General features: G+C 45.8%; 1 protein-coding gene across 2 annotated transcripts in view; it reads right to left on the bottom strand.

Moving 5' to 3' along the window:
- Nucleotides 1-14,706, bottom strand: part of RBM6 (RNA binding motif protein 6) — a 123,129-nt gene that overhangs the window by 21,882 nt on the left and 86,541 nt on the right. For both annotated transcript variants that reach the window (XM_049777328.1, XM_049777329.1), the window contains 4 exons: nt 13,614-13,688; nt 9,038-9,098; nt 3,157-3,423; nt 1,881-2,041 (listed from right to left, as the gene is read on the bottom strand). In XM_049777328.1, coding sequence (XP_049633285.1) covers nt 1,881-2,041; nt 3,157-3,423; nt 9,038-9,098; nt 13,614-13,688 — 564 coding nt within the window. The remainder of the gene's footprint in view (nt 1-1,880; nt 2,042-3,156; nt 3,424-9,037; nt 9,099-13,613; nt 13,689-14,706) is intronic.

Here is a 14,706-nt window from a genome sequence, read left to right as displayed (position 1 = left end):
CGGAGAGATAGCACAGTGGTAAGGCATTTGCTTTGTATGTGGCTGACCAGGATGGACCCAGTTCAATTCCCAGCATCCCATATGGTCCCCCAATCTTGCTAAGAGCGATTTCTGAGCACAGAGCCAGGAGTAAGCCCTGAGCATGGCAGGGTGTGGCCCAAAAACCAATCAATCAATAAACTGCTTATAAAAAAAGAAGTCACTCCTGAGGATTGAACCCGGATCTATCCCAGGTAGTCTGCATGCAAGGTAAACGCCCTACTGCTGTGCTTGCCTGGCATGCAGCTGACCCAGGTTCAATCCCTGAAATCCCATATGATCCCAAGTGAAGAGCCAGGAGTAACCCCTGAGTACTGCTGGATATGGCCCCCAAATAAAATAAGACAAACAACAAAAAGTATATTTACATTAATACACAAGCATTTTCCAGGGAAGGGTGAGGACAGAGACAGCATTAAAAAACTTGCCTTGCATGCAGCTGACCCAGCACCTCATGATATCCCAAATCCTGCCAGGAGTGATTCCTGAGCACAGCTAGGTATTCTTCTCCCTCCAAATAATTTTTTTTGTTTTGTTTCTGGGCCCCATCCGGTAACGCTCAGGGGTTACTCCTGTGTGCTCAGAAATCGCTCCTGTCTGGGGGACCATATGGGATGCCAGGGATCAAATCCTGGGTCAGCCACATGCAAGGCAAACACCCTACCACTTTGCTATTGCTTGGGCCCCAGAAAATCCTGATTTATCTAAATCAGAAAAATCTGAGTCAGTTTTCAAAAGGCATTTGACTTATTCAGCAAAGTTGGGAACTAATAAGATTCACCACAGTACTACTGCAAACTATTATTCCCCCCTGCCTTTAAATTTCTCTTTCATCCATCATTGGATCTATCACATGCAAGGTAAATGCCCTACCACTGTGCTATCACTCTAGCCCCAAAGAATAATAATTTCTCCTTTTGCACATTCATGACAGCACATAATTATCTTATTTTATCCTTTTTTGAGGGAGGGAAGGTCTTCTAAGTGTTTCTGGAGCCTTGCTGGCTATTCTTAGAAAACCAGGCTGGGGCCCGGAGAGATAGCACAGCGGCATTTGCCTTGCAAGCAGCCGATCCTGGACCAAAGGTGGTTGGTTCGAATCCCGGTGTCCCATATGCCCCCCCCCCCCCCCCCCCCGTGCCTGCCAGGTGCTATTTCTGAGCAGACTGCCAGGAGTAACCCCTGAGCACCGCTGGGTGTGACCCAAAAAAAAAACCAAAAAAAACAACCAGGCTGGTTAGTTCAACACAGGATCCTAGGGCATGGTATTGTTTATAGTAGTATTTCCTGGAGGTGTTCAGAGGGTTCCAGGGCCACACCCAGAGGTACTCAAATGCCTTCAAGGTTGTATTCAGTGATGTTCAGGAAACTATGTGCTATCAGGGATCAAATTGAAGATTACTGCATGCAAGGCAAATGCCTTAGCTCCTGCCCCCCCCCCCCCATTCTCATTTTATTTCAACTGGCAAAACTGGCAACTGCAAATCCCAAATACAAAAATCTGGGAAACCACTGAGGAGCTCTGACATTTGAGGACCATCACTTGACCAGAATCCTACATTGATAGTACATTGAGAATTTCAATGACAAATAACATCTTCAAACTTTTTATTGGGGTGGGAGGGATAATACCTGATTGTGCTCAGGACTTTCTCATGGCTCACGACCACACCTGGTGAGACTCAGAGAACTAAACGGGGTGCTGGGGATGGAACCTGAAATAGCTATATGCAAGACAAGTGCCCTACCCACTGTACTGCTTCTTTGGTCCCTCCTTTAACTCTTCTTGAGATTTCTTCAGACAGGTATCCCTAGGTCATTCCAATGTGAGAAAACCTTACCGCATGGGAGTCAAGGTCAATAAAGCCATAGGTGTGGCCCATAGGGCCTGTTCTGTTCTTGATGATCCGGACATTGGCAGTAGTAAGTCGAACGTAGGGCTCCAAGACTTCCACAATCACCTCCGGTGGAGTGGAACGATAAATGCGCTTTAGCATGATTGCTGAACAAAACAAATCACAAATGGAAGAGGAGGAAAGAGAAAAGTTAATTTTTGAAGTCCTCAGAGCCCGACTGTGGACTCTTCCTGTGGGTGTACCTATTTAAGACCCTAGACCCACCCTTTTCTGGGAGGGGTCTTGGGAACCGGATAATAGGTGTAACTTTACCTGCGAGCCCCTCCCATTCCTGGGAGGGGTCTGGGAAATGTTAGATAAGGCGGAACGAAGGGGATTCGGGGCTTTTGGCTCTTGGCCCTTTCTGCGCTGCTGGGCGCTCTGAGGAAGATGGCTGAAAGGAGTTTAGATGCAGGGCCAAGAATAACTAGTGCTTAAAAGGTTATGAGATAGGCCACACACATGTGGTGAATAGGGTATGAATAAAGTTAATGCTTCCTGAAGCCTGCCTGTGAGTGAGTCTTGATTACACCGATCACCTGGGCCTGGAACCCGCCAGCTAGATGGGGGATGAAGCCACGTGGCTGGGGCCTAAGCACAAAGGCCTCCATCCATTGCCATCCAGCCCCATCGTTAATTATTTTATGCTACATCTTCCCTCCTCATTTTTCTTAAAGGTGGAGCCGTACTCAATCATTTCCGAAAGAAAACTAGAGAGATCACATGCAGCACCATTTCATTGAACTGAGAGGTACGAATCAGAAATCATTCTGCTCTTTTCTTCTCACCAACTTCCCTTTTCTTTCTCTTTCTCTTTTTTTGATCCACATCCAGCAGTGCTCAGGGCTTACACCTTGCTCTGAGCCCAGGGATCACTGGAGGACACAGGGAACCATAGTGGGTGCCAGATATTACACCTGGGACAGCCACACATACAAGGCAAGCACCTTACCCACTGTACTATCGTTCTGGTACTCCTCTGTCAACTACAGATGTGCTACTATGCTACTGTACTCTAAAGGGACTTTATATTTTTCTTCATTTGGAAACCTAAAATTGTGCTTTGCTACCATCTGCTGTTTGGAGGATGAGGATTCCTTCAACACAATCTATTGCTGAGAAGTTTTACAAGGGTGTAAGAAGCAGTTGGTACCTACCCACGTCGACTTTCTATTCTTCCAGTTTGGTCAGGCTCTGCTATATGCCTTGAAAATCCACTTACTTTTACTTTCTCCATCCTGGCGGGTCTCCCCAGACCATGGCTCCTTCTCTCGGTCTCTTCGGAAGGTAGAGCCCTCCCTTCGAGGAGGCAAATATCTTTCTGCTTCTCTTTTTTGATATCCCAGGCGTGACTCTAGCCCTTCTTCCCGCTTTCTGGACTCAGATTCCTTATCAACTGCTCTGGGGAGTTGATTGGGCTGTTTTTCTGATATTATTGGTAGAGATGTTTTCTGAGGTTGAGGATAGGTTATTAATTCTTGTTTGGGCTCTGTCACAATAGAAAAAAAAGGTAATCTCTATCAAGTTGTATCCAAAGAATCATTAATGCAGTGAGCAATTCCACCTGACCTGTCAACAAATGAGTAGAATAGAATGTACTGCATACTTTTTCCCCCAAATCCAGTGGACAGGAGCCATTGCAGTCACTCATTCCTGGCAGTGCACAGGGATCTCATGTAGTTCTAGGTCCCAACCTGAGGCTCCAACATGCAAAGCATGTACTTCAGATCTCTGATCTATCTCCTTTGTCTTAGAATGTCTTTATTTATTTATGGTCTTGGTAAAAGGGATTCAGAAGTATGCACTCCATCATGAGTTATACATATCCAAGATCTAGAATGTTTTTTTTTGTTTTTGTTTTTGTTTTTTTTTTTTTTGGTCACACCCAGCAGTGCTCAGGGGTTATTCCTGGCTCCAGGCTCAGAAATTGCTCCTGGCAGGCACGGGGGACCATATGGGCACCGGGATTTGAACTGATGACCTCCTGCATGAAAGGTAAACGCCTTACCTCCATGCTATCTCTCCGGCCCTAGAATGTTTTTAATATCAGAAATACTTACAAATAAGTCCTTCAATAGAATTTTTATTTTGCTTTTGGGCCACACCCAGCAGTGTGCAAGGGTTATTCTTGGCTCTGAGCTCAGGAGGCACTCTGAATGGGACTTAGGGGATCATATGGTGGTTCCAGGGGTCAAATCCACTTTGGGTGTGTGCAAGGCAAGTAACCTACCCCCAGATCCCCAACATTTTGGTAGAAATATATATCCTAAATGAGTGTGTCTCGGAGATTTACTTCACCCAGAATTTTAAGACTAAGTTGTCCAAAACTCACTTAGATTAGAACCAATAACATGGTACAGAGGTGAAGGCAGTTGCTTTATATAACAATGACCCCAATTCAATCCCTAACCCTTCAACTGGTCCCGTGAGCATAGAGCCAAGTATAAGTCCTGAGCACAGCTGGATGTGACCCTGAAACAAAACCCAAACAAAAAACTCATTTCTGTAAGACTACACATATACGGGGCCGGGGCGGTGGCGCTAGAGGTAAGGTGCCTGCCTTACCTGTGCTAGCCTTGGACGGACCGCGGTTCGATCCCCCCGGCGTCCCATATGGTCCCCCAAGCCAGGAGCGACTTCTGAGCACATAGCCAGGAGTAACTCCTGAGCGTCACCGGGTGTGGCCCAAAAACCAAAAACCAAAAAAAAAAAAAAAAAAAGACTACACATATACTCTGGTTCAGTAAAGCTTAGACTAAATGTAGGAGCTGGATACTTAGCACAGGTGGGTGAGGTGCTTGCCACCCTGAATGTGACCAATTCAGGTTCAATACCCCCAGCACTACAAATGGTCTCCTGAGCAAAACTAGAGCGACCCCAAAAACCATGAGGTATGGCCCAAAATTTAGGCCTCTCTGCCCCCCAGTCTCCCCAAAAGGGAATAGCTCTACTAGGGGCTGAGGATATAGTTGAGGTAGAGTGCATGGCATGACCCTGCGCTAGATCCCTGGAGCATCATTTTGCTTCTAAAAAGAAAATGAAGAAAAGGGCCCGGAGAGATAGCTCAGCGGCGTTTGCCTTGCAAGCAGCCGATCCAGGACCAAAGGTGGTTGGTTCGAATCCCGGTGTCCCATATGGTCCCCCGTGCCTGCCAGGAGCTATTTCTGAGTAGACAGCCAGGAGTAACCCCTGAGCACCGCCGGGTGTGGCCCAAAAACCAAAAAAAAAAAAAAAAAAAAGAAAGAAAATGAAGAAAAAAAAAAAAAAAAGAAAAAAAGAGATCGGAGAGTTAGCATAGTGGTAGGGCATTTGCCTTGCATGCACCCCGGCATCCCATATGGTCCCTCAGCCTGCCAGGGGTGATTTCTGAGCGCAGAGCTAGGCGTAACCCCTGAATGCTGCCAGGGGTTACCAATCAATCAATCAAGTTAAAAAAATTAAACAAAGGGCCTGGAGAGATAGCACAGCGGCGTTTGCCTTGCAAGCAGCTGATCCAGGACCAAAGGTGGTTGGTTCGAATCCTGGTGTCCCATATGGTCCCCCGTACCTGCAAGGAGCTATTTCTGAGCAGACAGCCAGGAGTCACCCCCTGAGCATCGCCGGGTGTGACCCAAAAAAAACAAAAAACAAAAAAATTAAACAAAAAGAAATAAAAACCCCCCCAACAATCCAAGGGTCAAAGAGATAGAACAGTGGGTAGGGTGGACAGTGGGTAGGGTGCTTGCCTTGTATGCAAGTCACCCAGAACTAATCTCCAGCACCTCATGGAATCCCCTGAGCCTGTCAAGAGTGATATCTGAGTGCAGAACAAAAAATAAGCCCCAGGGGCCGGGCGGTGGCGCTAAAGGTAAGGTGCGCCTGCCTTGCCTGTGCTAGCCTTGGACGGACCGCGGTTCGATCCCCCCAGTGTCCCATATGGTCCCCCAAGCCAACTACTTAAAAATACTTATTTCTGGGGTCGGAGAGATAGAATAGAGGTAAGGAGTTTGTTTGCCTTGCATGCCGAAGGTCGGTTCAAACCCCGGCATCCCATATGGTCCCCTGTGCCTGCCAGGGGTGATTTCTGAGTATAGAGCCAGGAGTAACCCCTGAGCGAGGCCAGGTGTAGCCCAAAAACCAAAAGCAAAACCAAAACCAAAACCAAAACAACTTATTTCTAAGAGTCAGAGCAATAGTAGTGTGTAGGATAATTGCTTTGCATATGGCTAATCCAACTTCAATCTCTGACATCCCTGAACACTGCCAGGAATAATTCCTGAGTGCAGACCCAGGAGTAACACCTGAAGATCACCAGGTGAGGCCCAAAATTAAAACCAAAACTACCGGGCCAGGAGAGATAGCACAGCGGCATTTGCCTTGCAAGCAGCCGATCCAGGACCTAAGGTGGTTGGTTCGAATCCCAGTGTCCCATATGGTCCCCCGTGCCTGCCAGGAGCTATTTCTGAGCGTACAGCCAGGAGTAACCCCTGAGCACCGCCGGGTGTGACCCAAAAAAACCCCAAAAAAACAAAAACAAAAACAAAACTACCATAACAAGTGCACTTCTAAACTCTTGGCAGTGTGTGTACCTGCTGTACAATAAAAGAACAACCTCAGAATAAGGAGTCAAAATCCTTTAATCCACCTAATCATAAGTCTGAGGTCCAAAGCACTTCACAAACAGGTTACTTAAAATTAGATGTCATGATAAATTCTTTTGTTTTTTTTCGGGGGTCACACCCGTTGGCACTCAGGGGTTACTCCTAGCTCTGTACTCAGAAATTGCTCTTGGCAGGCTCAGGGGACCATATGGGATGCCGGGAATTGAACTGGAGTCTGTCTGGGGTTGGCTGCATGCAAGGTAAATACCTTACTGATATACTATTGCTTCAGCCCTGTGTACACTTTTTTAAAGGGGGCTCCTCAGTGGAACTAGGAACCTATACTCTGCAATGACCATGCAGCACCAGGGACTGAATCCAGAGATTCACTTACTCCAACTATCTGCCTGCGCCCATCATTAGGCAATTTAAATAGTTTTGCAATGGGGTTAAAGAGACAGAACAGGGGATACAGTGGTTGGTTACTTTGCATCCTACCAACCCTTGCTAACCAAGATATGACACATATATATACTGAACATGTTTCCCTGAGTACATCTCCAAACTCACAATCTTTGGCAATGTGGGAGGCTCCGGTTCCGTTCATGGCACTATGGTCCCTTCCACAAAGCTGGGTGCTGCCATTGAATACTTTTAGGTGTGCCTCATAAACAAAACAATCTTGTATAGATCAGGGACCAGAGAGCTCATCAAGACTGGAGGGAGCAAAGGCTTAGCAAGTAGGAGGTCTGAGTTTTATTCTGGTACTGCTGATTCGAAGCACCAAGTGGAATGACGTCTGAGCATCATGGGAGAAAACTCCCCTCCAATCAACATAGGGCTATAGCTCCCAAACAACAAGAAATGGGGGAGTGGGTAGGGAGTAAATTTATTTCACATAGGAGTCCTGGGTTTAATCCCTAGTACCAAATGGTCCCAAAGTATCAACAAGAGTAATGTGCTAGGAATAGGCCAGTAGGGGTGACTTCCACCCCCAAAAGTATAAATTTGGACCCTGAAGAACAGCTTAGTGGCTTAGAAAGCCTGCCTTGAAAACTTAAGGTTGTGGGCCCGGAGAGATAGCACAGCGGTGTTTGCCTTGCAAGCAGCCGATCCAGAAACAAAGGTGGTTGGTTTGAATCCCGGTGTCCCATATGGTCCCCCATGCCTGCCAGGAGCTATTTCTGAGCAGATAGTCAGGAAGTAACCCCTGAATACTGCCGGTGTGGCCCAAAAATTAAAAACAAAAAAACAAAAAAAAAACCCCAAAACTTAAGGTTGTAAGGTGTCCCACAATGTCACAAGTGCAATCTTGGAAATTTTACTGTTTGGTAGGGCTACTACTGAGATTCTCAGTGCTATAAGCAATTTCTGGCAGTACTGCAGCCAGATGTGTGAGAACCACAAGAGCTGCAACCCCAGTTAGTATAGGTACAAACACTAGAATGAGAACAACAGTTAGCAAGTTCTGAGGCTGAGTGAGCAATCACCACAGCCAGGTGAAAGTTGGAAGTCCAGTCATTACCACCACAAAGAAGAGCAAAGAGGATAGAGAGCTAAGTGGCTCAAAGGGATAGTGCATATGCTTTGCATGTAGGAAGGAGTCAATGGCTCAATCTCTGGTTCTCAAAAGGACCAGCAGGAATGACCCCGAAAAGACATGCTGGGAGTAGGTATGGCCCCAAAACAAAAACGCAGATCAACTTCTATTTTAGAGATAAACATTCTTTTTATTGGGAGGAGGGGAGATGGGGGTGGAGGGGGCTGGCCACTAACAGATACTCAGATTTTACTCCTGACTCTGAGCTTAGGAGAGTACTCCTAGGAGAGCTCTGAGAACCATAAGGGGGTGCTGAGAATGGAACCTTAGTTGGTCACCTGTAAGGTGTACTATCTTTCTGGCCCAGAAACAGCCTTTGGGGGGGGGGGGGTTCACAATCGATGGTGCTCAGGAATTACTCCTGGCTCTGCATTCAGAAATCGTCTCTGGCAGGCTTGGGGATTCCGGAAATTGAACCACCATCCATCCTGGCTTGGCCCTACTGCTGTGCTATCTCTCTAGTTCCAGTAATGACCTTTCTTGGGGGAGGGGGTCCACACCCAGCAGTGCTCAGGGGTTACTCTTAGCTCTTCGCTCAGGAATTACTCCTGGCAGACCCAGGGGACCATATAAAATGCTGGGGATGAAACCTGGGTCAGCTATGTGCAAGGCAAACTCCCTACTCACTGTGCTATCTTGCTATCTATTGCTCCAGACCTGGAATGACCATTTCAGTTTTTTGGTTTTTGGATCACACTCAGCAGCACTCAGGGGTTACTCCTGGCTTTACACTCAGAAATCACTCCTGGCAGGCTTAAGGAACCATATGGGATTCGAACCACTGTCCTTTTGCATGCAAGGCAAACACCCTACACCTCCATGCTATCTCTCCGGCCCCGGAACGACCATTTCTTTAAAGGACAGGGAAAGATAAAATCTGTGTGTAAGGTACATAAAATAAAACAACCATCTCCACCACTTACCTTCCCTTGGGCACTTGCAGAATGGACATGAAGGTCGCTGTACATCAACGCTGGTCTTACACTACAACGGAAGGTGGAAAATGTCAATTTAAAAAAAATTTTTTTTTCTTTTCTTTTCTTTTCTTTTTTTTTTTTGGTTTTTGGGCCACACCCGGCGGTGCTCAGGGGTTACTCCTGGCTGTCTGCTTAGAAATAGCTCCTGGCAGGCACGGGGCACCAGATGGGATGCCAGGATTCGAACCAACCACCTTAGGTCCTGGGTCGGCTGCTTGCAAGACAAACGCCACTGTGCTATCTCTCCAGCCTCACTTTTTCTTTTCTTTACTTTGTTTTTGGTCACACCAGCAGCACTCAGGTTCTCCTGGCTCTGTGCTCAGAATTTGCTCCTGACAGGCTCGGGGGACTATATGGGATGCCGGAATTCGAACTGGGGTCTGTTCGGTGTTGGCAGTATGCAAGGCAAACGCCTTACCTCTGTGATATAGTTCTGGCCCCCAAACAAGACCTTTTCTTTGTTTTGTTTTATTGGTCCACAGCTGGCAATGCTCAGGAATTAATCCTGGCAGAACACGTGGAACCAAATGGGATGCTGGGGATTAAACCTGGGTCAGTTACATACAAGAAAAATGCCCTATATGCTGAACTACTCTGGCCACTTGTCAAAATCAATTTACAAACTTTCTGTATATCCATCACAGTTCCCATACCAGCCAAAATTGAAATGTCATATGCTAGATCACCCTGAAACCTAACTAATCTGAGGTGCCCCACTCAATCAGGCCTATAGACAGTCTGGAGAGTTGTTGGAGAACAACTTTTTTTGTTTTGTTTTGGGGGTCACACCTGGTGGCACTCAAGGGTAACAACTCTTCTAATCTTGGCTCTGCACTTAGAAATTTCTCCTGGCAAGCTCTGGGACCCTATGGGATGCCAGGGTTTGAATCCTGGTTGTCCATGTGCAAAGCAAACACCCTACCCTCAGTGCTATTGCGTGGGATCCAAGAGCTCCCTTTTTAAAAGGGTATGTGGACATGTTTTTATTTTTTTTTGGGTTGGGGGCAAACTTGGCAATGCTCAGGGGTCATTCCTGGCTCTGCACACAGGATTTACTCATAGTTGGTACTCAGGATACCATATGGGGATGCTGGTGATGGTCAGGGGTGTACTCCTGGCTTTGCACCATAAATTACTGTTGGCAAAAATAAAAATAAAAAGAAATTACTCTTTGATAGGGTCGTGGAAAACTAGATGAGATAACAAGGGGAGCAAAACTGGGTTGGCCGGGGCCGGGCGGTGGCGCTGGAGGTAAGGTGCCTTGCCTTGCCTGCGCTAGCCTCGGACGGACCGCGGTTCGATCCCCCGGCGTCCCATATGGTCCCCCAAGCCAGGAGTGACTTCTGAGCGCATAGCCAGGGAGTAACCCCTGAGCGTCACCGGGTGTGGCCCAAAAAAACCAAAACAAAAAAACAAAAAAACAAAAAAAAAACATGGGGTTGGCCATGTTCAAGGTAAATGCCCCTACCATTGTGTCTATTGCTCCAGCCCCAAACAAGTACAATTGTTGGTCTGAAACTTAAGATCAGTATGTCAAGTACATTCTCTATCTGCAAAGTCCCTGAACTTTCACCACTGAACTTCCACATGCCATGAGAGATAAAACTCAGGAAAACAAAGAGCAAGTGCAGAGAACAGAAAACTATTTGGCAATACGGAATAGGAGTAAGAACATAGCAGACACACAAGAGAGAACAATGAAGGCAACAGCATCAGGAGCTAATGACTGAAGAGCAAACACCATTGTTACGAAGCCCATTTTGCAAGTCTTCACATTGAGACAACCATTACCTCCCTATTTTGCAGATGATAAAACTAAGGAACAGGGAGATTAAGTAACTTAAGAACAGTCACATCCGTCATGACTGGGTGATGTACTTTCTCTACTCTGGGTCACGCACCTCTCTTTGGTCAATGAAGTGTAAGTGAAAGTCATTTACTTAGATCTGACAACAGTTTTATTTTTTGGGGGGGGGAAAGGGCTCCACAGTCATAGGGATCATTTCTGAAAGTGCTCAGAAGACCGTATTTTTTGCTAGGAATTAAATTAGGTTGGCTGGAGGCAAGGCAAACAACTTAACCCCTATATTATTTCATAAGCCCTGGGAGATATTTTAAGACACACCACTTAAAGGTCACTTGCACGTGGTCGACCAGTTTAACCCCTATATGCTCCCCCCAAGCCCACTAACAATGATCCCTGAATGCAGAGTCAGAGTAAGCCTTGAACATCTCTGGACCTGTCATTCCCCCTGACCCCCAAAAAAGGAATCACTGCTAGTGTGAATTGAGTCTTATTTTTCTCTTGAACTAAGATGACAGTTATCAGACTTTGGGATTGTTCCATTTAGCTGATTGTAGAACAAAGGGACCTCTAGAAACAGGTAAGACTCATAGCCCCTGATATGTAATGTTACTGAAGAGTTTATCATTTTAAGTCACTGAGGGTTTTTTTTTTTGGGGGGGGGGGTAGTTTGTTACTATATCTTATCTGTAAAAACAGTGAAAATTCTTATTATGGGACCAAAGAGAAAGGACAGTGGGGAGGGCACTTGCTTTGAAGGCAGCGACACAGTTTGGATCCCAGCATCCATATGTACCACCAAGGCATAGCCAGCAGTAATCCTCAAGCAATGTGTGGTGTAGCATTAAAAAAAAAAAAAATAAGTGAACTGGAACAATAGTATAACGGGTAAGGTGCTTGTATTGTACCTGATTGGATCCCCGGCATCCCTTAATGGTCCCCTGGTAGGCTTGGGGGGGGACCTTATGGGATGCCAGGATATTGAACCCAGGGTCAGTCCTATATGCACCCTACAGCTGTGCTATCACTCTGGGCCCCAAAGTTGCAAAATTCTTAGAACAAAACAGTGGTATGAAAATGTTTACTTACCTTAAACTGGAGCAAATTTTATGATAGCTGAAATGATAAGCAATAAAAAAATAGGTAAACTATCAAAATTATGATTTTTTTTGAGAGGCAGGAGAGATAGTGTAGGGTTTAAGGAGACTTGTCTTGTATGCAGCCAACCCCCTTCACTCTCTGATGCCACATGGCCTCACATAGTCAACTCCAGCAGACACTGGGAGAGACCACTAAGCCAGAAAGTAACGACTAAGCATTACAGGCTGCAGCCCCACAAACCCACATTAAGTCAATCAATAAAAAAGTTCATCAGGCCAGTGCAATAGCAACATTGGGCAGGGTGTGAAGGACAGACCTGGGTTCCATTCCTGGCAACCCATATGATCACCCATCCTGCCAGGAGTGATTTCTGAGAGGGCGTGGCCACAAAACCAAAAAAAAAAAAAAAAAAAAAAAAAAAAAAAAAAAAAAAAAAAAAAAAAAAAAGGGGTGGGGGGAGGGCAGAGTGGTGGTGCCATCAGTAAAACATCTGCTTTGCAATTGCTAACCTAGGACAAACCGAGGTTCTATTCCCCGCTGTTCCATATGATCCCCTAAGCCAGGAGCGATTTCTGAGTGCAGTCAGGAGGAACCCTGAGCATCACTGGGTGTGGCCCAAACCTCCCCCACCCCAAAAAAACCCCACAAAAACAAAAACATAGTTTTAACTTTTGATCATCAGAGGAAGTAAAAGGTGCAGGGCTGGAGCGGCAGCACAGTGGGTATGGCATTTGCCTTGCATGTGGCTTGATTTGATCTGGGTTTTACCCCTGACAACCCGTAAGGTCCCGTGAACCTGCAAGGAGTGTTATCTGAGTGCAGAACCAGGAGTAACCCCAGATTTGGGACCAAAATTAAGTGTGGCACAAATTTTAAAAAAAAAAGTAAAAGGTGCAGAATACTGAATAGTTTACTTTTGGGGTGATTAATTGAACTTGATGGTTGGGCATGTTTCCTCCATCCCCGAAGGGGCAATTTCCCCCTGGATTGTTTATAGTAATTTTAAAAGGAATGTGTAATTTTTCCATTATATTATTGAAATGAAACAGTACTAATAAAGACAGTATATTCTCAAGCCACTTTTAGTCAAACTAGATTTCTAAAATCCTTTAGTCATTGAATGTGTCATTCTAGGAAGGCTCAAAGGCAGAGCACACGTCTTATAATGTGTGAGGGTTCAACCACCAGCACTACTGGGTGTGATCCGGGGTATGAAATCAAAGCAAGAAATAAAAATCCCAATAAATGTGTCATTCTGAAGAGTTTAAAGGAAAAAAAAAAAAAAAAAAAAAAAACCACTGCACCTGTCTGTCCCCAGGAAGTAAACAGTAGATGTAAGTTAAGTAACTGTTAACCTTTCAGTTCTTCTTTCACCACAGCATATATGTCCCTTGGGAAAGTAGTTACAACTGAAATCCAGAATCCTGTGTGGTTACACACAGCAACTAGGCAGCAGGAATTATGGGTGACTTGCCCTGACCTCCAGTTCTTCTAAAGCAGATCAAGAAAAGCTCTGTGCTTAGCAATGCTTGCTGTCATGTAACATTGCTGGGGGTGGGCGGAGTTGTGATGTTAAATCCTGACTTCTAAGGAAATGAATGAATTCCTGGCACTTACCCGTTTGCAGTACCAAAAATCCAGGCTTGGCACATATTCGAGGGTGACTTCTTTGTCATGGATCATTAGCGTTCCCTGTGAAAACAGAAATCAATCAGCATCAATACAGGAAGCTTTGAGAGACAGGAAGGCATAGAGAGCCTTTCCATTCCCCAAGCTGAAACATTTACAAAGAGTGAACTTAGGGGGCCGGAGAGATAGCATGGAGGTAAGGTGTTTGCCTTTCATGCAGAAGGTCATCGGTTCGAATCCCGGCGTCCCATATGGTCCCCTGTGCCTGCCAGGAGCAATTTCTGAGCATGGAGCCAGGAGTAACCCCTGAGCACTGCCGGGTTTGACCCAAAAACCACAAAAAAAAAAAAAAAAAAAAAAAAAAAAAAAAAAAAAAAAAGAGTGAACTTATTCACTGATCAAAGGAAATGGCTGTTATAAGCCACAGACTGGGGGCGTGTGGCAGAGCAAGCTTAAGTTTATAGGAAAGGGGGTAGAAGAACGAAATCAGTCCTTAGTTTGGCTCCTATGGAGTGCAAGCATGTCCTTGAACAGGTCAAGCCCACTCTCTTAGACATCCTCCAGATGGCTTATAGAACAATCTCATGTGAGTTAAAGCAACTTCCCCATCTAGTTCAAAAACTAGTCCACTTTTTTTGATCCAGCACAGCCTCTTAATTACTTCTTTTCCATGGCTAACTCACATCTGCTTGGCGTGGTCGTAAGGGCTCTTAATTCTGATGCCTGCAGTTCTTTGGAACACTGGCTGCAGGCAAAAGCACCAGGAGAGAAGATGTACGACATGGGAGAAAGGAAGAAACGCGGGAGGAGGATGCTTCATGGCTGTCAAATTCTTACAGCAGGAAACTGAACAGCTGGTGGCGGCAGCAATGGTGGTAGATGGCAGCGACATCACTCTGGCTGGGAGCCTACAGAGTGAGCTAGCCATGACAGCTGAGAAGCAACCATTGACTAACAGGCACTTTCAAAAAGGCATAAAAGGGGCTCAACAAACTTGCAGTTACAGAGCTCCTTTCTCTCTACATTTTGTATGAGTCATAAATTCATTTTAACAAACACTAGTCAGCAGGTAAGTGTTGGG

This window comes from Suncus etruscus, chromosome 7 (assembly GCF_024139225.1).
Source record: "Suncus etruscus isolate mSunEtr1 chromosome 7, mSunEtr1.pri.cur, whole genome shotgun sequence".
In the NCBI taxonomy this organism is placed as follows: domain Eukaryota; kingdom Metazoa; phylum Chordata; class Mammalia; order Eulipotyphla; family Soricidae; genus Suncus; species Suncus etruscus.
This window is presented reverse-complemented; position numbering and strand designations above follow the sequence as displayed.